This window comes from Dermochelys coriacea, chromosome 2 (genome assembly GCF_009764565.3).
Source record: "Dermochelys coriacea isolate rDerCor1 chromosome 2, rDerCor1.pri.v4, whole genome shotgun sequence".
NCBI classification, from domain to species: domain Eukaryota; kingdom Metazoa; phylum Chordata; order Testudines; family Dermochelyidae; genus Dermochelys; species Dermochelys coriacea.
The window spans coordinates 101614151-101636522 of NC_050069.1; the positions used below are offsets into that span (position 1 = coordinate 101614151).

The following is a 22372-nucleotide window of genomic DNA, read 5'->3' on the forward strand; positions in this document are numbered from 1 at the left end:
GATTCACCATAACACTTTGATTTATATCTTTTTCCAACAACTAGCCAAAGCAAGCCACAAATGCAGCTTTCGTGCCTGGATGAAGTCAGCCTTATAGTTAAAAGCTTTTGCTAATCGGATAACATTCTGATCCCATGTTCCTGCTGCAATTTATACCTCATTTATAACAAAATGGTTACCTAAAATTGTTGCCAAGTCGTTTTTTAATGTCCCTCTCGTACTAATTAGTGGTTGCATTAACGTCTGTAGTTAAGGTTATATCAAGACTGTTTAGATATTCTTTGGGGCCTAAACTTTCCATGCTTGGTTTCAATCTCAGGTAAACATTTCAAGGTTTAATTATTGCAGTGGAAAAACAAAATCATTTTAAGATCAAGGCTTTTTGGTTGCCAATAATTCAGACTAAATACTCCAAATTTGTACATAAATACTTCTTATTGAGAATGAGGGTGGAGTGATTAATTCACTTGATTAATTTACATCATATCGAAGCTTTGTAAAACTAATTTGAAGTTTTGTGCTATTGCAACTTTAAAATCAATAATAAATTATTTTTTTAAATGCCACTACTATTAGTATGTCTTATTCAAACAAAGAAACCGTTACAGACAAAAACAAAATATTGAACATATAGCAGGTATATAGCTATACTCACATGAGTAGCCCTATTAACAGCAATGGAACTACCAATGTGCTTGAAGTTAAGCATGTGCATAAGTATTCACAACATCAAGGGTTAACATTGTATTCAACAACTTCATTAGTGACATTAGATTGGTGTCATGTCAAAAGCACGTTGCTTTAGTGTTAGACATTTAGGCTTCAATACATTAACGAAGTTACTGTGATTTTGAAATCCCGAGCCTAAATTTAGGCTCCTATAAACCCTGGATAGGCACATAAGGGTGAGATTTTGAAAAACACTTAAGTGACTTTGAAGCACAAATCCCAGTGACTTCAAACAGCAACTCCTAATGGAGGAGTATAGTCTGGTCAAAACATTTCAGTTTTCTTGATTTATGGTAAGTACAACACATCAGAAGATAGTGTTGGTTGTAAAGATAGCACAGGCTATTTGCTTATCAATTTTGTGTTGTTCTCACAGGAAACAAACAACAACGAGCTCCTGGACTCGTCGTTCGGCATAGATCTAAAATGTGAAGCTTCCTGATAGAAAATTTATGGAAAACTGAAATCCCACTAACACTAAGGAAACAAGTACAAATTGCTAGTCTTCCTCCTTCAACTAAAACACAAGATGCTGGGACTGTTCACAAAAGGAATACCAATTCTTACACTATCTCTGTGTACATCCTTCAAAAACACAAATAGCCTGGTCCCACAAACCTGCATGCACAGAGTACACATCTTCAGTGTTTATATTCTTTGATGACATTTTTCAAATGTGCTGCTGCTGTGTTAACCCAGCACTTAACAGTTCCTCCAGCCAAACAACAGGAACAATTGTGAGAACTCACTCATCCACCATCCCATTTACCTCAGGGACATCTGGACTTCAAGACTTAATCATTTAAATGCTAACTTGCATTAGCAGTTTTTGTTTTTAAAAACAAGATACTAAAACACAAAACTGCAATGCCAAAGTTGCACATTTCAACAGAAAGTCAGAAAATAAAGTTAATGCTCTAATTAAAATCTGCTCAGTGTAGCAGTTAGTTTACGAATTAAACTACTAGTAGCTGAAAGCTTGAGTGGTTGCACAGAGGTAATTCGTAAAGCCATGTGTCTAAAAGCCACTGAGAATTTAAAAATTGGATGGTAACAGACCATGAATCCCAGTGATGATTGAAAACTGGTGATATTCTAAACAAAAAGGTCTCTCAAATATGCTTGTAACGGTTTCCATCACTTCACACTAACTCAGACATTTTAGACTTCAGAGTGATATTTAGGATTATTGTGTATGCTGGTTGTTTTTCTGTGTGGGTGGTTGTGCTGATTTGTCTATGGGAGAGTTGTGCTGGGAGAGTTGTATAGATTTGTGGTGAATGAGGGGTTTGTGATGCCATGAGGGGCTGAGAGTCTTTAGATTGTTTTGTCTGCTGATTGTTGTGTGGGCTGTTGCACTGATTTTTCTGGGAGGGTTGTACTGGGAGATTTGTATTGCTTTGCGCAGGAGACAGTTGGGATAAGTAATCCACTATCTGTACAGTCTCCCCCATACAACCATTGAAATAGCTGTATGCAAATGAACTGTACATTAACTTAGATATCAGGATGCTCTAGGAAAGCATTTCCAAAGTGGGGGCCACAAAGCCCCAGGCACCCTGTGGGCTGAAGCCCCAAGGCCTCCCCACTGCTGGGCAGTTGAAGCCCAGAACCCCAAGCTTGCTCTGCCCCACACTTCTCCCAGCTGAAGCCCTGAGTTTTTATAACATGTTGGGACGGCCTCAAAGAAAAAAGGTTGAGAATGCCTGCTCCAGGACTCTTGACATGGCATAGATACATGCCTTATTGGAGCTATGCACCACGTGGCTGTAATTTGTAAAGTCAAAATGACAGAAAACTTAAAAACTGGAGGGTAACAGATCGCAAAACGTAGTGATAGTCGGAACAAAAATATCCTTTGATTATGTTTGTTGCTGTTTCCAGAGCTTCACACTGACTCTAGAGACATAATACGATTCAGAGTGACACAAAGTGACAATCCTGGAATCTTGTTGTATAGAATACATAATTTAATTGTTAAACATATAGACTGGGGGTGAGTTAATGTTACTAAAGTACTTTTAAAATATTTTTAGGGAGTAACAGGAAATGTATACTTTTTTCAAAGCAAATTATGGGGGAGGAAGGAGGACTCTCAAAGTTAGTGCTCTCTTTATAATTGCAGCAAGACATCCCTGACTGGGTGGTAAGTCTGCAGGAAACTAAATTTTGGAACAGATAATTAGCAAGCAAGATGGCACAGTTTAATCTAATTGCCTACTAGGCATTCTGCTGCACCTACTACAGGTGTACTAGCATCAGAATCTAAACAAGCCCTGGCCCTCATAATTTGCTGCTTACTTCCAACTTGCTGGCACCACTTCTACTAATTTCTGTGGCTTTATTTTAATCGTAGATACATCCAAAAGCATCTGTTATGGATGCATGTCCTGTAAATAAAGAAAGAGCACTAAAAAAAATCCGTGGTACTAGTATTCTGTGTTTACCTAATCTAAAATGTTTCAGGTTTTGATAGAAAAGGTATAGTAATTCAGACCTGACGCAATTTTATTCTAGCTTCAACTTAATTGTGTACAGGTGTGGTAACTGTCATGCTTGTAGGATTTGCGAATTGTGTCCATTTTGCCAAGAGTCATACTGCAAAAGTTGAGGTAATTAGAAACTCTTCAGCTTTGTCCCCAACTGTTCATACAAAACTTAAACAAAGACAACTTAATAACCTTTGCCTAAAGTTTAACTTTTACACTTAACACTCAAGATTATTTTTATATAAAAACTAGAAAACATAGTTAATTTGTACATTTGGTGGCACTTTCTATACAGTGAAACAATGAGAGACTGGAATTAATTTCCAATTTTGTTTGTTGGGAGGGGCTTTTTTGGGCAAGAACAGAAGAAAACATTTTTAGCCAATAGGAAACGTTTACTGTAAAGCCACACAGATTGACAGTGAGTCTCAGGGCAAGTACGATACTTTAAACTACGTTAAGGTTTTATTTTAAAATAAACTTGATCTTCATGTCCTTTTGTCTCTCAGTAGGTACACTGTGCAAAAAGCCTCAGTGTCCAGATGAAACACTGGATTTGAGATTTCAGAGTGATGACACTTACCGCTGGTTTCTGAATTTTGTCTCTGTCATCCTGTAAGAAAATAAGGGAAAAAAGGTTAGACAAGAATGAAGTGTATCAAAGAGGATTTCTGAGAAGGTCACTAGTTTCAGTTAACAATGCTGTGCCACTAATTTTTTTTCACAGTATAGACTTAAGATCATGCAGCTGCCTTCCACTACCGGGGACAGAATAGGCCCACTGCTCCTCCTGCATCTTGTAAGGGGCAACTAAAAGAGGGCAGCCTGTAGAGGGATGGGCTCCACCAGGTTAGAAATTTGCCCAAGACACAACATATGATGAGCAAGTCAATCATGTCCACACTGGATTGATCCCACCATGAGTCTCCCACCAGGGCGGACACAACAAGTATACTATTGGCGTAACCCCAACCAAGAGGATCCGTGGAGGAGATATCACCACCATAGTCACATGGAATGTAGGGACATTCAGACAAATAGGGAGGCTGAAAGAACTCACGTACGAAATGGAACAATACACCTGGCACCTACTAGGAATCTCTGAGATCAGATGGAAGAATTTTGGAGAGGCACTAATGGAAGAAGGCCATGTACTCTATTACAATGGAGAGGACAAACATATAAACGGTGTATAAAGATATCAAGAATTCAGTATTAGGATGCCACCCCATGTCCACCAGGCTTATTTCATCCTTCTAAAGACAGTGCCATTTAATATCACAGTGGTACTAGTCTACACCCCTACAACAGACATGATGATGAGCAAATTGAAAATTTTTACAATCAGTTCCAAGACATCATTGATACGATATACAAGAAAGATACCCGGATTGTACAGGGAGACTGGAATGCTAAAGTACGTACTGATGCACAGGCAGACTGGTGAGATTATTGTGGCCCTTTCTGTAATGCAATAACAAATGAGACAGGATTGAGGCTTTTTGAGTTTGTCAGTTATAATAATCTGGTTCTGGCAAACACATTAGGAGCACATAAAGCATGCAGACTATCAACATGGCATGCACCTAATAGACTAAATCACAGCCAGATCGACTACAACATGGTGCAAAACTGATTTAGTTCTGGGATTAACAGAGCTAAAACAAAGAGCTTCCCCGGTGATGATATTGGAAGTGATCACAACCTTGTGATGCTAAATTTTTGGTTGTGGCTAAGGAAAATCATCAGGCCAAAATTCACCAGAACCAAGTTTGACTTGGAAAGAATCAGAAACCGAAACATTGCTGAGTCATTCCAAGCAATGATCAGCAGAAAATTTGCCCTGCTGCTTGCTCTAGATGACGACGTAGAAGCAACGACCAACAATTTCACCACTAATGAATGAGGCAGCAATGGACATCCTTGGGAAACATTGTAAGACAACAAAACCATGGGTCAGAAATGAAACACTACAGATGTGTGACATTAGAAGAGAGCTTAAGAGAGACAAGAACAGCACTGAGAGAAGCTGATAAATACAGAGCGATTAGCAGAAAGATCAAGAAAGTAATGAAGGTGGACAAGGACATATGGATTGAAAAATGATGCTCTAAAATTGAAAAGTGTATCAATAATAAAAATAGCAAACGAGCCTTCCAGGTTGTAAAAGATCTGACGAAGGAAAGATGGACCAAAGCTAACACAATTCAAGACAAAGAAGGGAACAGAAGAAAGGGACATCATCAACAGGTGGACAAACTACTGCTCTGATCTATGCAAGCACCAGACAAGTGGAGACCCTAGTGTCCTAGACAGCCCAGATTCAACAGAGGAGAACTTTCCAATACAGCATGAAGAAGTGCAGATGCTGTGAAATCACTCAAGAACGGAAAAGCTACAGGTATTGACAATATCCCAGCCGAACTGATGAAATTTGGAGAAGAAATAGTAAAATGTACTCACCAAGATCTGCAACAAGATCTGGCAGACCAGTGAGTGGCCCTCCACGTGGACACAGTCACTAATCATCACTCTGACAAAGAAAGATAACCTGCAATTGTGTCAAAATTACCAGACCATAAGCTTAATTAGCCACCCCAGCAAAGTGATGTTGAAAGTCATATTGAACAGACTGAAGCCACAATCAGGGAATATCATCTCTGGCTGGCTTTTGTGCCAGAAGTACCACCACAGAACAGATTTTCAATCTTCATGTTCAGTGTGAGAAGCAACTACAAAACCAACAGGACATTTACCACATCTTTGATGACCTCAATACGGCGTTTGACAGAGTATGGCATGAAGCTCTCTGAGCAACCATGAAGTATACAATGTTCGTCATAAGCTTATTCTTACCATTAAAGAACTGTATGCCAAGGCCAGTAGTGCAGTTCTTGTCAATGGCACAATAGGAGAGTGGTTTTGCACCACTATTTGAATTCAGCAAGGTTGCCTTCTTTCACACACACTGTTCAACATCTATTTGGAGCGCATCATGACTGATGCCTTAAAAGATCACATATGCAGAGTCAGTATGGGGGGGGAGGGAGGGCGAACAAACTCAGTGGACAAGAGCTGGAGACAGTGAAATAGTTCCAGTTTTTGGGGGCAATCATCACTGATGAAGGATCAAAGGCTGAAATTCTGGCAAGAACTGCGCAAACAGCAGCATCGCCAACAAAGCTAAAGCCAATCTGGAGGAAAAAGAACACCTCCCTGGAATCCAAACTGAAACTGCTGTACGCATTGGTCATCTCCATTTTTCTGTATGCATGTGAGACATGGACCCTTATAGAAGAACTTGAACGGAAAATACAGATAGTAGAGATGAGATACTTTGGTAAAATCCTGGGCATCTCCTACTTTGACCACGTCACTAAGAGGTCCGCAACATCATCACCCAATGCACTGGGTCATATGAAGACCTCCTGATGACCATGAAGAAGTGCAAGCTGAAGTGGTACAGCCATGTAACAAGATCTGGCCTATCCAAGATCATCCTTCAAGGGACAGTACAGGGGAAGAGAAGAAGAGGGAGACCGAAGAAGAGATGGATTGACAACATAAAAGACTGGACAGGAATGGACTTCGCGGAGACTCAAGCACTGACACACAATCATCAGGGGTGGAGACAATTAGTTGATTGCTCATCAATAATGGTGCCCCAATGACTAATGCAGTTATGGGAGCGGTGAGGATGATGATGACAACATCATTCGCTTATAAATAATTTCCAGAATGTTTCCTTATTCAACTGAATGCAACTCTCCAATGCATTTCAAAATTCCATGCACCAGCAGATTTATATTTCCTATGTTCCTAAAAGATACACATTCCTTCAGTCTACTGTGTAACAAACTGAACAATTACCCTGATTTGATAGCCCCTTCTGCCATTCACACACGAACAATACATAGAAGCAAACTAATCAAGGTCCCATGTGCTTTGTGGCATTCTGTTGCAATGGTCCTGAATTCTACAGCACCCTAAGGCAAAAGATGAAGTCTGGGACAGTCAGGTAAGTTTTTAAAAGGCAGTTTATAAATGCATAAATTAGGAACCACACACAGTATGAAGTCAGTGTTTTTTGTTTGTTATACCTCAGATAACTGTATGCATAACAGAATCACAGAAGTTGTCAAGACAACAGAAGCTGGAGATTAGCAGTTAAGGGAAGGACAGCTGGGTCTTTTACACGAGGTGTGAAGCAGTTTAGGGTTAGCACACTGGCTGCATATTTCTACTCAAATACCCAAACATAAAATAGTTAATGATGATATTGTCATCTTTGTTTCAGAATCTTCATTATGAGTTAGTGTGGCAGCTCACTTTAGATTTGTTTTTCCAAATTTTCTCCAGCCTCAGGGAGACACTGGATCATTTTAGTAGTAGTATTACCATAGCAACTAGGAGCCTAGTTATGGACCAGGACCTCATTGTACTAGGTGATTACAAGTAGAAGCAGAACAAAAAAGAAAGGCTCTCAACTCCAAAGTAAATTAAGAGACAAGAGATGGCTACAGATAAAAGGGGGATTACAAGGAAACGATACTGGTCAACACAATAAGCAGTTGTATCAACACACCAGCGAACCTGAACACTGACCAATTTTTCTGGGCATCAGAGCAAAGGAGAGTTAGGATAGGCCATGAAGGGCCTTGAAAGTAACTTATGTTTGATGTGAAAGAGAAAAGAGAGTCAGTGGAGGGATGTAAACAGGTTGAGATGGTCAAAGAGACAGTGGGCTAGGAAAATGACCTTTGCAGCAGCATTCTGAATGGATATGAATGGGGCACGATTGCATTTGTCTGGGCCAGAGAAAAAATATTTTATTCAGTAACTGAGACATGAGTTGATAAGAGTCTGGAGAAATTTTAGCTGAATGGATAAACAGGAACGGTTGTATCTTAGCTCTGGTCTACCCTACAGGGTTAGGTCGAATTTAGCCGCGTTAGATTGATTTTAAAATGAATGCTTCCACACAACCAACCCTCTTCCGTCGACCTAAAGGGCTCTTAAAATCAACTTCTGTACTCCTCCCTGGCGAGGGGAGTATGCTAAAATTGACCTTGCTGGGTCGAATTTGGGATAGTGCAGACGCAATTTGATGGTATTGGCCTCCGGGATCTATCCCAGACTGCTCCAATGTGACAGCTCTGGATAGTGTTTTGAACTCCGATGCACTAGCCAGGTACACAGGAAAAGCCCTGGGAAATTTTGAACTTCATTTCCTGTTTGGTCACCGTGGCGAGCTCAGCATCACAGGTGACCATGCAGTCCCCCCATGGTCCTGGGATTTGGTCATATTCAAGCAACATTCGGTCTTTATCTTTCTGCGTTAGCCTCAGCAGAGAGATATCATTCATGGTCACCTGGTTGAAATAGGGGAGTTTTTATAAAGGAACAGTAAAAGGACCCCGTTCATGTTGGGTTGTTTGCGCTTGGCTAGAAGGGATCATCCCAGAGAATAGCCAAGCAAACAAGCTCCAGCATGAACCAAAAGGAGACAATGGATCTGATTGCTGTATGGGGAGAAGAATCTGTGCAGGACTAACTCCGATCAAAAAGAAGAAATACTAATATATATGCCAAAATCGCACACGGCATGGTGGAAAGAGGCTACAACAGGTACACACAACAGTGCCGCGTGAAAGTAAGGCAAGCCTACTAAAAGACAAAGGAGGCAAATGGTCACTCCAGGTCAGAGTCCCATACATGCTACTTCTATGATCAGCTGCATGGCATTCTAGGGGGGGGACCCTACCATTACCCCACCACCATCCATGGACACCTGCAAGGGGGGAGTCTCACGCAACAGGGGGGAGGATTTTGTGGATTAGGAAGAGGAGGAGGAGAATGCGCAGCAGGCAAGAGGTGAATTCGTTCTCCCTGGCAGCCAGGACCTTTTCCTCACCCTGGAGCCAATACCCTCCCAAGGCGGGATCCCCGACCCTGAAGCCGGAGAAGGCACCTCTGGTGAGTGCACATTTGTAACTACAGTACAGGGTTTAAAAGCAATAGTGTTCGTCTGATTTGCCCTGAAGAATTGGGATGCATTCGCAGACAGTAGAGCTTCTGGAAAAGTCTGTTAACGTGTCTGGGAATGGAGCGGGAATCCTCCAGGGACATCTCCATGAAACTCTCCTGGAGGTACTCTGAAAGCCTTTGCAGAACGTTTCTGGGGAGGGCTGCCTTATTTCGTCCTCCAGAGTAGGACACTTTACCATGCCAAGCCAGTAGCAAGTAGTCTGGAATCACTGCAGCACAAAGCATGGCAGCGAATGGTCCTGGGATTTGGTCACATTCAAGCAACATTCGGTCTTTTTCTTTCTGTGTTAGCCTCAGCAGAGTGATATCATTCATGATCACCTGGTTGAAATAGGGGAGTTTTTGTAAAGGAACAGTAAAAGGACCCTGTTCATGTTGGGTTGTTTGCGCTTGGCTAAAAGAGATCATCCCAGAGAATAGCCACGCAGCAGGGGAGCGTTGAAGGGCTCATCCCAGAGAATAGCCACGCGGCGGGAGGAGGTGTATTTTGCACATGCACCCGAAAACCGTAGCCCCTCCTTTTATATGTGAAACCCAACCAGCATTGCTTGCTATGGGAAAGAATGGCGCTACAGATTGAACCATTCCCACATGTTATGAAGGCAGAAGAAGCCAACCCCACATACCAAAAGGCTTACCATGGCTGCCTGGAAACCGAATTCTGTTGCCCAGCTGTGTGTGATGTGTCACCATACCGGCAGGTGCTCAATATAAAAGGCAAAATGCGATCTTGTACCTAAAGCACATGTGCTGTGAATTGCTTGATTCACTGTGAAAGAGTCTCCCTTTTGTTCTCAGAAAGTATCACCTTAAATTTTACTCTCCCTTTTTATCTCCCCACAGGTGTAAATGTTTCTATGCTCCCCTTATCATCTCCATCCCTGAGATTATCGCAAATCAGAAGGTGAAAAAAATGCACTTGTGATGACATGTTTTCAGAGCTCATGCAGTCCTCCCACACTGACAGGGCAAAGCTTAACGCATGGAGGCATTCAGTGGCAGAGGCCAGGAAAGCATTAAGTGAGCACAAAGAGCAGAGGCAGGAGACGATACTGAGGCTAATGGGGGAGCAAACGGACATGATGAAGCATCTGTTGGAGCTGCAGGAAAGCCAACAAGAGCACAGACCCCCGCTGCATCCATTATATAACCGCCTGCCCTCCTCCCCAACTTCCATATCTTCCTCACCCAGACACCCAAGAACGCGGGGGTAGGAGGCTCCAGGCATCCCACCAATCCACTCCAGAGGATGGCCCAAGCAACAGAAGGCTGTCATTTGAACAGTTTAGATTTGTAGTGCGGCTACAATGAGCAATGTGGCCTTGTCCTTCCCTCCTCCTGCACCCAACCCCACCCGAACTACCTTGTCAGTTATCTCACTTTTTTTTTTTAATTAATAAAGAAAGAATGCATGGTTTCAAAACAAGTTACTTTATTTCCTTTGCCAGCTGTGATCAAAGGGGGGAGGGTGGTTGGCTTACAGGGAATTAAAATCAACAAAGGGGGCCGGTTTGCAGCAAGAAGAAAAACACCCAGTTATCCCACCGTAGCCTGGCCAGTCATGAAACTGGTTTTCAAAGCCTCTCTGATGCGCAGCGCGCCTAGCTGTGCTCTTCTAATTGCCTTGGTGTCTGGCTGCTCAAAATCAGCCTCCAGGCGATTTGCTTCAACCTCCCACCCCTTCATAAATGACTCCCCCTTACTCTCACAGATATAAGCCACGCGGAGCTGTGGAGCACACAGCAAGCAGCAATAACAATGGGAATGTTGGTTGCACTGAAGTCTAACCTAGTCAGCAAACAGCGGCAGTGAGCTTTTAAACATCCAAAGGCACATTCTACCATCATTCTGCCCTTGCTCAGCCTATAGTTGAACTGCTCCTAACTACTGTCCAGGCTGCCTGTGTATGGCTTCATGAGCCATGGCATTAGGGAGTAGGCTGGGTCCCCAAGGATAACTACTGGCATTTCAACATCCTCAACGGTAATTGGAGTAAGTCCCCTCTTGCAACTGTTCGAACAGCCCTGAGATCGTAAAATGCGAGTGCCATGCAAGGCCATCCCACGTTGATGTTGGTGAAACGTCCCTTGTGATCCACCACTGCTTACAGCACCAGTGAGACGTACCCCTTGCGGTTTACGTACTGATTGGCAAGGTGGTCCAGTGCCAAGATAGGGATATGCATTCCGTCTATCACTCCACCACAGTTAGGGAATCCCATTGCAGCAAAGCCATCCAGTATGACCTGCACATTTCCCAGAGTCACTACCCTTGATAGCGGAACATCAGTGATTGCACTGGCTACTTGGATCACAGCAGTCCCCACAGTAGATTTGCCCACTCCAAATTGATTCCCGACTGACAAGCTTCCACAGGGCTATCGCCACTTGCTTCTCAACAGTCAGGGCAGCTCTCATCTTGGTATGTCTGCGCTTCAGGGCAGGGGAAAGCAACTCATAAAGATCAAGGAAAGTGGCCTTATGCATGTGAAAGTTTCGCAGCCACTGGAAATCATCCCATACCTGCAACACTATGAGGTCATACCAGTCTGTGCTTGTTTGCCAGGCCCAGTATCGGTGTTCCACTGTATCAACCAGCCCCACTGCTGCCATAATGTCCTAATTGCCACAGCCCATGCTTTCAGGAACGTCAGTGTCCATGTCCTCCTCACAATCGTCCTCGTGCTGGCGTCTTTTAGCCCGGTTCTGCACATATTCCAGGATAATGTGCAAGGTGTTTACAATGCTCACAACAGCAGTGGTGAACTGAGCGGGCTCCATGCTTGCCATGCTATGGCGTCTGTAAGGGTAACCCAGGAAAAAAGTTGCGAAACGATTGTCTGCCGTTGCTTTTACGGAGGGAGGGAGGGGCGACTGACTAGATGTATCCAAAACCACCCTTGACAATGTTTTTGCCCCATCAGGCATTCGGAGCTTAACCCAGAATTCCAATGGACAGCGGAGACTGCAGGAACTGTGGAATAGCTACCCACAGTGCACCGCTCCGTAAGTCCACGGCATTGAGGACACACTCCTCCGACATGTGCTTAGTGGGGACATACACAATCGACTGTATAAAATTGATTTCTATAAATCAACTTCTATAAAATCAACCTAATTTCGTAGCGTAGACATACCCTTAGAGATGTTACGCAAAAGAATTAGCAAGACTTAAAGATAGCCTGGATGCAAGGAACTAATGAGAAATCTAAATCAAAGATGATGCCCAGGTTATAGGCCCGAGTGACAGATCGGACGGCAGTGTTTTTCATGGTGATCAAAAAAGAAGATGGAGGTGAAGATTCAGAACTCTGTTTTAACGATTTAATCATTTATAATCTCCTCATGTTTTCAATATTATCTTGACAACCAATGGGCTAGAAATATTTTTTTTTAAGTAATGAAGAATAGATTCTGAGATTCACTTTTGTTCCAATGAATAAATGGCACAGATATTGACTACACAGGACCCTGTCCAATTTCTGTTTATACATCCTCTGCAAGAGGTTAATGATAATTTTGAATACTTCCTTCAGTACAGTAGATGGCTACTCCTTATAAAAGATTTACACAAATATACTATTTTAAAGAATTATATCTTATCTTTAGGGAGATCATGATGTACAGATTGGAGAGTGCAGTATGATTTAGTGTTCTGTAGTGTTATTTGTCAACCTAAGTTAAAACTCCAGCTGTAATGCATTTCAAAGAGGAGATATAAACTGTACCCTGACCATGATTTGATACCACATTATCTGAGCACTTCAGAGTGCTCGATTCTCAGTTTCTGCCTGAGCAGGAAAGAGCAGTCTAGCTTCACCCAAAGTTAGCTGCTATGGTGGAATAAGGAGGTCTGGTTAGCAGAGATGGTTACCAGCTCTATTTTTAGTGTGCTTCTCACAGAAATGTCTAAACACTGAAAACTGCAGTGACATTAATATTTGTACACTGATAATGTACTCACAGGATGAAGCTCCCCTATAATGAACGTCTCAGACAGCGTTCTGGCATCTGTGGAATGGCCGACATCTTCAAAGCTTTCAGTAGCATCTCCTCCAGCTTGTTCCCTTAGGACTTCTTCACCACCTGGATGCTGTGAGAGAATAAAAATTTCAGAACTCATACACTGTTACTGAAAATCTAGTATTTTCCAGAAGTCACAGGAGGTGGATGGATTTTTCAAATGTCAAACTGTACGGGGAAACTTTGGCAAACTAGTCAAGTGCCTGAAATCACCATGGATTATTGCTAAAAGCAGGCAAGCCAGCAAGCTGTAAATTGGCCATTCAGCACTCTCAGTTTGACCAAGGCAGGAGGGGAGGGGGTTTTGGGTGCCACAGAACGGGCAGCTTGACCCCACGTCCTTCCTGATAAGAATTGTGTTGAAGTTGCTGATACAGGGGAAGAGCAGGATGTGCCCCAGGAATGCCTATTGGGGCCTCAAGGCTGCAAACTCTGGAAAAACCCACACCTGGTTAATCGGTAACCAGAAGGAACCTCTTGCTTGACCATTGAAAATACTTACTTAATGAGTTTTCTTTAAGAGACATGTCATTCTATTACTAATGTATAAATAAGGGGAGAAAGTTTGAGGTAGTTGAACTCTTTTTGGACTCTCCCTCTGGATACATCTTGCAGTCCCCACTGGCAGACGGAAGATTTGGCCACCAGAAGCCTGCCGCTGTGTCACTTGAAAGCCACACTCAGCTTTTGTAATTATCAAGGGTTGGGAGTGTTTTACTAACCTGTTGAGGACATGTGTAAGTATTTGAGACTAAGTAAAGTTTAGCTTTAAGTGAAAGCACTCGTGTTGTCTTGTTTGTGCCAGCCATCTATCGGTCGGACGGCCCTGTCTCCCCTGATTTATTTCCTGACCCCACCTCACACAGAGTAAAAGTTACCAAGAGCTTTGGGTTGAAAGAACCCTGGGTAACAAACCAGACTTTAATTATGAAAAAAATGTGCTGGGCATGTTCTAAAGGATATTCAATTTTCTTCAATATTTTAAAAGAGCCCCATGGTTTACACACACAGAGTGAAAATAAAATCCTTTCCCTTATTTTTTCCCAATTCCCTTTTGCAAAACTGATTTCTTTCCTACATTTTAAACTATAATTTTTTCATTCAAAACTTCCACCTGGATGACTACAATTGCTAGAAGCAGCATCTGACATTCCTGACAGAACTAGTCAAGGCATGACAGAAAGTTAAATACATAAGCAAATTAACTTTAAACAATGCTGCAACACTTTTCCTACATAGGGATTATTTTCACTTTTTATGACAGCTGAAACAAATCCTAACGTAAAAAGAAAAGGAGTACTTGTGGCACCTTAGAGACTAACAAATTTATTAGAGCATAAGCTTTCGTGAGCTACAGCTCACTTCATCGGATGCAGTGAGCTGTAGCTCACAAAAGCTTATACTCTAATAAATTTGTTAGTCTCTAAGGTGCCACAAGTACTCCTTTTCTTTTTGCGAATACAGACTAACATGGCTGCTACTCTAAATCCTAACGTACTACACGATATGGACTTCAATAATGAGGGCAACAAATGATTTTTTATTTTATTAAAGCTTTATATATCTTTAGAGTCTCCCTAGTATCTGTAAACCAAAACTAGAAACCTTGCTTTTGAAAATGTTACCTCATAACTCTTACAGCTACATGTAACGTAACTCAAAGGAATGCTGGCATTCAAAATGATTACATCTGCTCAATTCTCTCTGCCGATGTGGTTTCACAACCATATTTTCTTTATGAAAAAAATCTGCTATTGCTGTGTTTGTGAAAAAGAGAAGAGTATTCTCTTCTCTTAGTTATTTCTGATAACTCTAAGCAGCACAAGTCAGACCAGGAGATTTCAGCTGAGAGAATCCAAGAACAGCAAAGCAGTGTTAATCTGAAATGCACAATTGATGACACTGTTTTAAAAGCAAAATCAGCACTCAGGTAAGATGTCCACAGGTTACAGGAGAATGAAGCCCTCTAGTTATTCACAAGAGAGGAGTAGCAGAGCCAAAAGCATTACAAGCTTCCTCTCAATTTTCATTTGAACTATTCTGGATGTAACGCAGGGATGGAAAGAGAATGAAGAGAACTGTTCTCACAACATCCATTCAACACTTCTCTGCAGATACGGCCAACTGGACTTGTATGTAATTGGTAATTAAGTTACACTGAACCCAAATCATAAACCAGTAAATTACATGAAAAACTCCCCATTCTATTACCACTCCCCTAAACCAGCCAGTATCTAGGATAGGGCCCTACCAAATTTATGGCCATGAAAAATACATCACAGACCGTGAAATCTGGTCTTTTTTTGTACTTTTACCTTATACTATACAGATTTCACAGGGGAGACCAGCATTTCTCAAACTGGGGGGTCCTGACCCAAAAGTGGTTTGTGGGGGGATTGCAAGGTTATTGTCAGGGAGTCAGGGTATTGCCACCCTTACTTCTGCACTGCCTTCAGAGCTGGGTGGCGAGAAAGCAACTGGGGGAGGGATAGCTCGGTGGTTTGAGCATTGGCCTGCTAAATCCAGGGTTGTGAGTTCAATCCTTGAGGTGGCCATTTAGAGATCTGGGGCAAAAAAAATTGGGGATTGTGCCTGCTTTGAGCAGGGGGTTGGACTAGATGATCTCCTGAGGTCCCTTCCAACTCTGATATTCTATGATTCAATTAAAGCCAGAGGCCAAACATTGAATGGGAAGGATAAAAATATGGCATAACTAGCCAGTCACAGAATGACGTAGGGATGCTGTGGAAAAAATTAGTATGTAATCATGTACCATAATGCAAACACACAAGGGAGCCAAATTAAAGTTACATAGGCAATCTAACCTTCAAGCATTTTCCTTGGCAAACACAATGTTTTTAATGTAGGTTTGGGGATATAATTGTATTATATATAAAATATGAATGAATAAAAATTACTGGCAGACAAGTTTCCTCCTGTTATCTAAGTTCAGCCATGCCTGAGCCAAGATGGACAGAAAGGCCCTATAGTTGAAGCACAGGAAAAAAAATCTCTGTTTACACACTTTAGCTCCTCTGAGCTGTGTGTACAGGCATTATAGCCTACTGCCCCTGCCCGTCTTCCGAAGTTAAGAAAATAATCCCTGCTCACTCTTATCACAAGGAAATAGTTGCTGCTACCAGAGTTTCAAGTAGTGTGGCAGTGCCAAAATGCCCATAAATTGTACTAATTCTTATTATTTTAAATATGTTCATTGTGTAACTTTAGAAGTTCTTTAAAGAAGTCTGATCTATGCTTATCCACCATGACTAAGCAAAAAAGGGAGAGGCTAAACAAGTGCAAAGAGTAAAGATTATGCATAGCAACTGAGCCAAAAAAGGTTAAAAGAAGGTATGCAGAAGAGAGATTACACAAGGCAGATGAGGCACTCATTACAAATCCTGCCCATGAATCAGTTTTGATAACTATGTGGTGAAAGGCCAGGACAAAGGTCTTAAGTGAGCACTAAACTTGACTACTTTTGAAATGTACAGAATGTTTAACAAACTGAATCAACAGAACCTGTTGGACAGCAAAGTTACTTGCATAACAAAAAAGTACTCAGAAAGGGTTAATCCAGCTTTAAAAAAAGCTTTGAGTATTTTTACATATACTATGCTTGGAAATAAATAGCCCCCAAATAGAAGAGAAAACCACTTCAGACAGAAACATTGTTTCAGAAATCATGAACAGTTTAACAGCCATTAAGTGAATACATACTTTCTTGAGAAAGAGGGAAGGAAACAATTTATTAAACTAATTCTCTGCTCAAGATATCAACAAATAGTAAAAGGAAATGAAAATATGCCGGCTCTTAACCAATTAGGAGCATGTATATTTATATCCACACATCCGGTCTGATCCAAAGCATGCTGAAGTTAGTGGAAAGACTTCTTAGGCTCTAAAAAGATAGGATCTCTTACCCACAGCAAGTAATTTAGGCCTTGTGTGCATTTAAAAGGGTTTGCCTCTACAGATACAATGGTACAGCCCTCCCTAGTAGAGACACATACTAGCAAAAGAGTTCTTTTGCTGGTATAGTTTGAGCCACTTCCCCAAATGTAATAAATTACACCAGCAAAGGGAATTTTTTGCCAGCATAATTGCATCTACCCCCATTAGGATTGTAATTTTTTCACACTACCGACAGCTATGCTGGTAATTTAAGAGTAAATAAAACCTCAGATAGTCATACATACTTGCCAGCCATACAGTAGACAAAATACACAACCCAATGATTTCTTTGTACCTGGAACAGCTAAACGTTTATTAAATATAAATGTTTCAAAACTTTACATGTCAGTGAAGCTCTTGCCATTTATCTTACTCATTAAATAAACAAACTCATATACCTACAAACATCCCCACTGAAGTGCTCAATGCTCTGTAGAAGACAAAAAAAAGAAAAATAATACTATACTACACCCTCTTAACAAATGAAAGTGACAAATGTAAGATCTAGTCAATGGAGATTAGGCTTGAAAGAAATGACTTTTCCATTACAAAGTCATCAAAAGCCAAGATTCCAAGTTGTGTGAAAATTCTCTCTTAGTTTACTTTAATAGCCTAATGCAGGGATCAGCAACCTTTGGCACATGGCCCGCTCAGGTAAGCCTCCTTTTGGGCCGGGCCAGTTCATTTACCTGCCGCATCCGCAGGTTCAGCCGATCGCAGCTCCCACTGGCCGTAGTTCACCGTTCCAGGCCAATGGGGGCTGCGAGAAACGGCGACCAGCATATCCCTCGGAACACGCTGCTCTGATATTACTAAAAAAGAAAAGGAGGACTTGTGGCACCTTAGAGACTAACAAATTTATTTGAGCATAAGCTTTTGTGAGCTACAGCTCACTTCATCGGATGCATTCAGTGGAAAAGCTGTAGCTCACGAAAGCTTATGCTCAAATACATTTGTTAGTCTCTAAGGTGCCACAAGTCCTCCTTTTCTTTTTGCGGATACAGACTAACACGGCTGATACTCTGAAATCTGATATTACTAATTTCACTAGCTGCATGAAATCTCTTCACCCACAGGATTTCATCGTCAGTTAAACATGGGCCTTGTCTGCACAAACAAGTATGATGGCCATCATTCACCACAGGTGCAGTTCCACTGCTGATAGTAACAGCAGTAGCTACATTATAGGCAGGTCTCATGTTCTCACCACATCTAAGCCTACTCAGATTTATACTACTTTAATCCAAGCCCAACCCCAACGAGGCAAAGATATATAGATTAACAAGGCTTGGGTTCTGTGCATCATCTAGATTGCACAGTAGATAATTTTTTTTCCTCTAATCTTTTAGTTGATAGTAATTTTAGATGTTACCTGCAACAGCAGATAAACCCTTCTTCACACAGAATATGACTCAGTACTCTTGTAAAGATTATTAATGAATATATGGAACTCAATCCTGCACTTTTGTAATCCTGAGCATTTTACTTTGCAAGCTTCGCATACTTTTATATAGTCCTTAAGTGTCTTTTAAGCCCCTCACGTTTCAAATTGTAATAATCTGAGTTATCTATGGCTGTCTCTACACTAGTATGCGTCTCATCAGTAATTCATCACTCATACAGTGGACACAACTGTAGATGTATGACTTGAGCATTTCACATAATGGTGGTGAAGACAACTACGTTCTGTCTACACGACAGCTTCTACCAGTAAACTGCACCAACGGTTAGTTAAAGCTACAGGCACTTTGCTGATAAAGACTAAGGGTATGTCTACACTATGAAATTAGGTCAAATTTATAAAAGTCGGTTTTGTAGAAAGTGTTTTTATAGAGTCAATTGCGTGCGTCCCCACACAAATGCTCTAAGTGCATGTAGTCGGCGGAGCGTGTCCACAGTACCGAGGCAACCGTTGACTTCCAGAGCGTTGCACTGTGGGTAGCTTATCCCACAGTTCCCACAGTCTCCGCCACCCACTGGAATTCTGGGTAGAAATCCCAGTGCCTGATGGGGCTAAAATATTGTCGCGGGTGGTTCTGGGTACATATCCTCAGGCCCCCCTTCCCTCCCTCCTTCCATGAAAGCAAGGGCAGACAATCGTTTTGCACCTTTTTTCTTGAGTTACCTGTGCAGACGCCATACCACGGCAAGCATGGAGCCCGCTCAGCTAACCATCACCATATGTCTCCTGGGTGCTAGCAAACGCAGTACTGCATTGCTACACAGCAGCAGTTTATTGCCTTTTGACAACACATAGTGCAGTATGACTTGTAGCCGTTGTCGACGTAGTCCAGGTTGCTCTTTTAACCAACCTCGATGAGGTCAGGGGCGCTGGGCAAACATGGGAGTGACTCAACCAGGTCATTTCCCTTTTAAGTTTCATCTCATGGCGATTCAGTCCTACTGGCAGTGCACTGTCTTTTAATCAGCAGCCAGCAGAAGACGATGGCCAGCAATCATACTGCACCGTCTTCTGCCGAGCACCTAGGAGATGACAATGGCTAGCAATCGTACTGCACAGTCTGCTGCCAGCAAGATGTATAAAGATAGATGAAGTGGATCAAAACAAGAAATAGAACAGATTTGTTTTGTATTCATTAGCTCCTCCCTCCCTCCGTGAAATCAACGGCCTGCTAAAACCAGTTTTGAATTCTGTCCTTGAGCTTTTGAGTTCTATCCTTGAGGCGGCCATTCAGTTTCTCGTAAAGCCACCCCGTTGGTAATTTTCATTCTCTGAAAGCCATGTCGTCAGTCGCCCCTCCCTCCGTCAGAGCAACAACAGACAATCGTTCCGCGCCTTTTTTCTGTGCAGACACCATACCACGGCAAGCATGGAGCCTGCTCAGATCACTTTGGCAAGTAGGAGCACATTAAACACCACACGCATTATCCAGCAGTATATGCAGCACCAGAACCTGGCAAAGCGAAACTGGGCGAGTAGGCGACATCAGCGCGGTGACGAGAGTGATGAGTACATGGACACAGACTTCTCTCAAAGCACGGGCCCTGCCAATGTGGGCATCATGGTGCTAATGGGGCAGGTTCATGCGGTGGAAAGCCGATTCTGGTCTCAGGAAACAAGCACAGACTAGTGGGACCGCTTAGTGTTGCAGATCTGGGATGATTCCCAGTGGCTGCAAAACTTTCGCATGTGTAAGGGCACTTTCATGGAACTTTGTGACTTGCTTTCCCCTGCCCTGAGGTGCAATAATACCAAGATGAGAGCAGCCCTCACAGTTGAGAAGCGAGTGGCAATAGCCCTGTGGAAGCTTGCAACGTCAGTCAGCTACCGGTCAGTCGGGAATCAATTTCGAGTGGGCAAATCTACTGTGGGGGCTACTGTGATGCAAGTAGCCAACGTAATCAAAGATCTGCTGATATCAAGGGTAGTGACTCTGGGAAATGTGCAGGTCATAGTGGATGGCTTTGCTGCAATGGCATTCCCTAACTGTGGTGGGGCAATAGACGGAACCCATATCTCCTATCTTGGCACCGGAGCACCAAGCCGGCGAGTACATAAACCGCAAGGAGTACTTTTCAATAGTGCTGCAAGCACTGATGGATCACAAGGGACGTTTCAACAACATCAACATGGGAGGGCCGGGAAAGGTACATGACGCTCGCATCTTCAGGAACTCTGATCTGTTTCAAAAGCTGCAGGAAGGGATTTATTTCCCAGACCAGAAAATAACCGTGGGGGATGTTGAAATGCCTATAGTTATCCTTGGGGACCCAGCCTACCCCTTAATGCCATGGCTCATGAAGCCATACACAGGCAGCCTGGACAGTAGTCAGGAGCTGTTCAACTACAGGATGAGCAAGTGCAGAATGGTGGTAGAATGTGCATTTGGACGTTTAAATACATGCTTTACTGACTCGGTTAGACCTTAGCGAAACCAATATTCCCACTGTTATTACTGCTTGCTGTGCGCTCCAAATATCTGTGAGAGTAAGGGGAAGACGTTTATGGCGGGGTGGGAGGTTGAGGCAAATCGCCTGGCTGCTGGTTATACGCAGCCAGACACCAGGGCGGTTAGAAGAGCACGAGAGGACGCAGTGCGCATCAGAGAAGCTTTGAAAACCAGTTTCATGACCGGCCAGGCTACAGTGTGACAGTTCTGTTTGTTTCTCCTTGATGAAAACCTGCCCCCTTGGTTCACTCTACTTCCCTATAAGCTAACCACCCTTCCCTCCTCCCTTCGATCACCACTTACAGAGGCAATAAAGTCATTGTTGCTTCACATTCATGCATTCTTTATTAATTCATCACACAAATAGGGAGATAACTACCTAGGTAGCCCAGGAGAGGTGGTGGAGGAGAGAAGCACCAGAAGGGCTGTTGGAGGAGAGAAGGACAAGGCCACACAGCACTTTAAAACTTATTGAATGCCAGCCTTCTGTTGCTTGGGCAATCCTCTGGGGTGGAGTGCCTGGGTGGCCGGAGGCCCCCCCACCGTATTCTTGGGCATCTGGGTGAGGAGGCTCTGGAAGTTGGGGAGCAGGGCTGTTGGTTACACAGGGGCTGTAGTGGAGATCTATGCTCCTGCTGCCTTTCCTGCAGCTCAACCATATGCTGGAGCATATTAGTTTGATCCTCCAGCAGCCTCAGCATTGAATCCTGCCTCCTCTCATCATGCTGTCGCCGCCTTTCAGCTTCAGTCCTCTCTTCTGCCCGCCACCTCTCCTCCTGGTCATTTTGTGCTTTCCTGCACTCTGACATTGTCTGCCTCCATGCATTCGTCTGTGCTCTATCAGTGTGGGAGGACAGCATGAGCTCAGAGAACATTTCATCGCGAGTGCGTTTTTTTCATCTTCTGATCTTCGCTAGCCTCTGGGAAGATCCTGTGATCCTTGAAACACATGTAGCTGGTGGAGAAAGAAAAAGGGACAGTGGTATTCAAAAAGACATTTTAGAGAACAATGGGTACACTCTTTCACGGTAAACCTTGCCGTTAACATTATATACATAGCACATGTGCTTTCGTTCCAAGGTTGCATTTTGCCTCCCCTCTCCCCGTGGCTAACAGCGGGGAACATTTCTGTTCAGCCATAGGCAAACAGCCCAGCAGGAACGGGCACCTCCGAATGTCCCCTTAAGAAAAGCACCCTATTTCAACTAGGTGACCATGA

At 42.8% G+C, this 22372-nt stretch overlaps 1 protein-coding gene across 1 annotated transcript in view; it reads right to left on the minus strand.

Annotated features, from left to right (window-relative positions):
• LOC119851303 (cytochrome b5) overlaps positions 1 to 22372 on the minus strand; it is a 28106-nt gene that overhangs the window by 2685 nt on the left and 3049 nt on the right. The window contains exons 2-3 of the mRNA XM_038390937.2: positions 13230 to 13358; positions 3802 to 3831 (exon numbers count right to left, since the gene is read on the minus strand). Coding sequence (XP_038246865.1) covers positions 3802 to 3831; positions 13230 to 13358 — 159 coding nt within the window. The remainder of the gene's footprint in view (positions 1 to 3801; positions 3832 to 13229; positions 13359 to 22372) is intronic.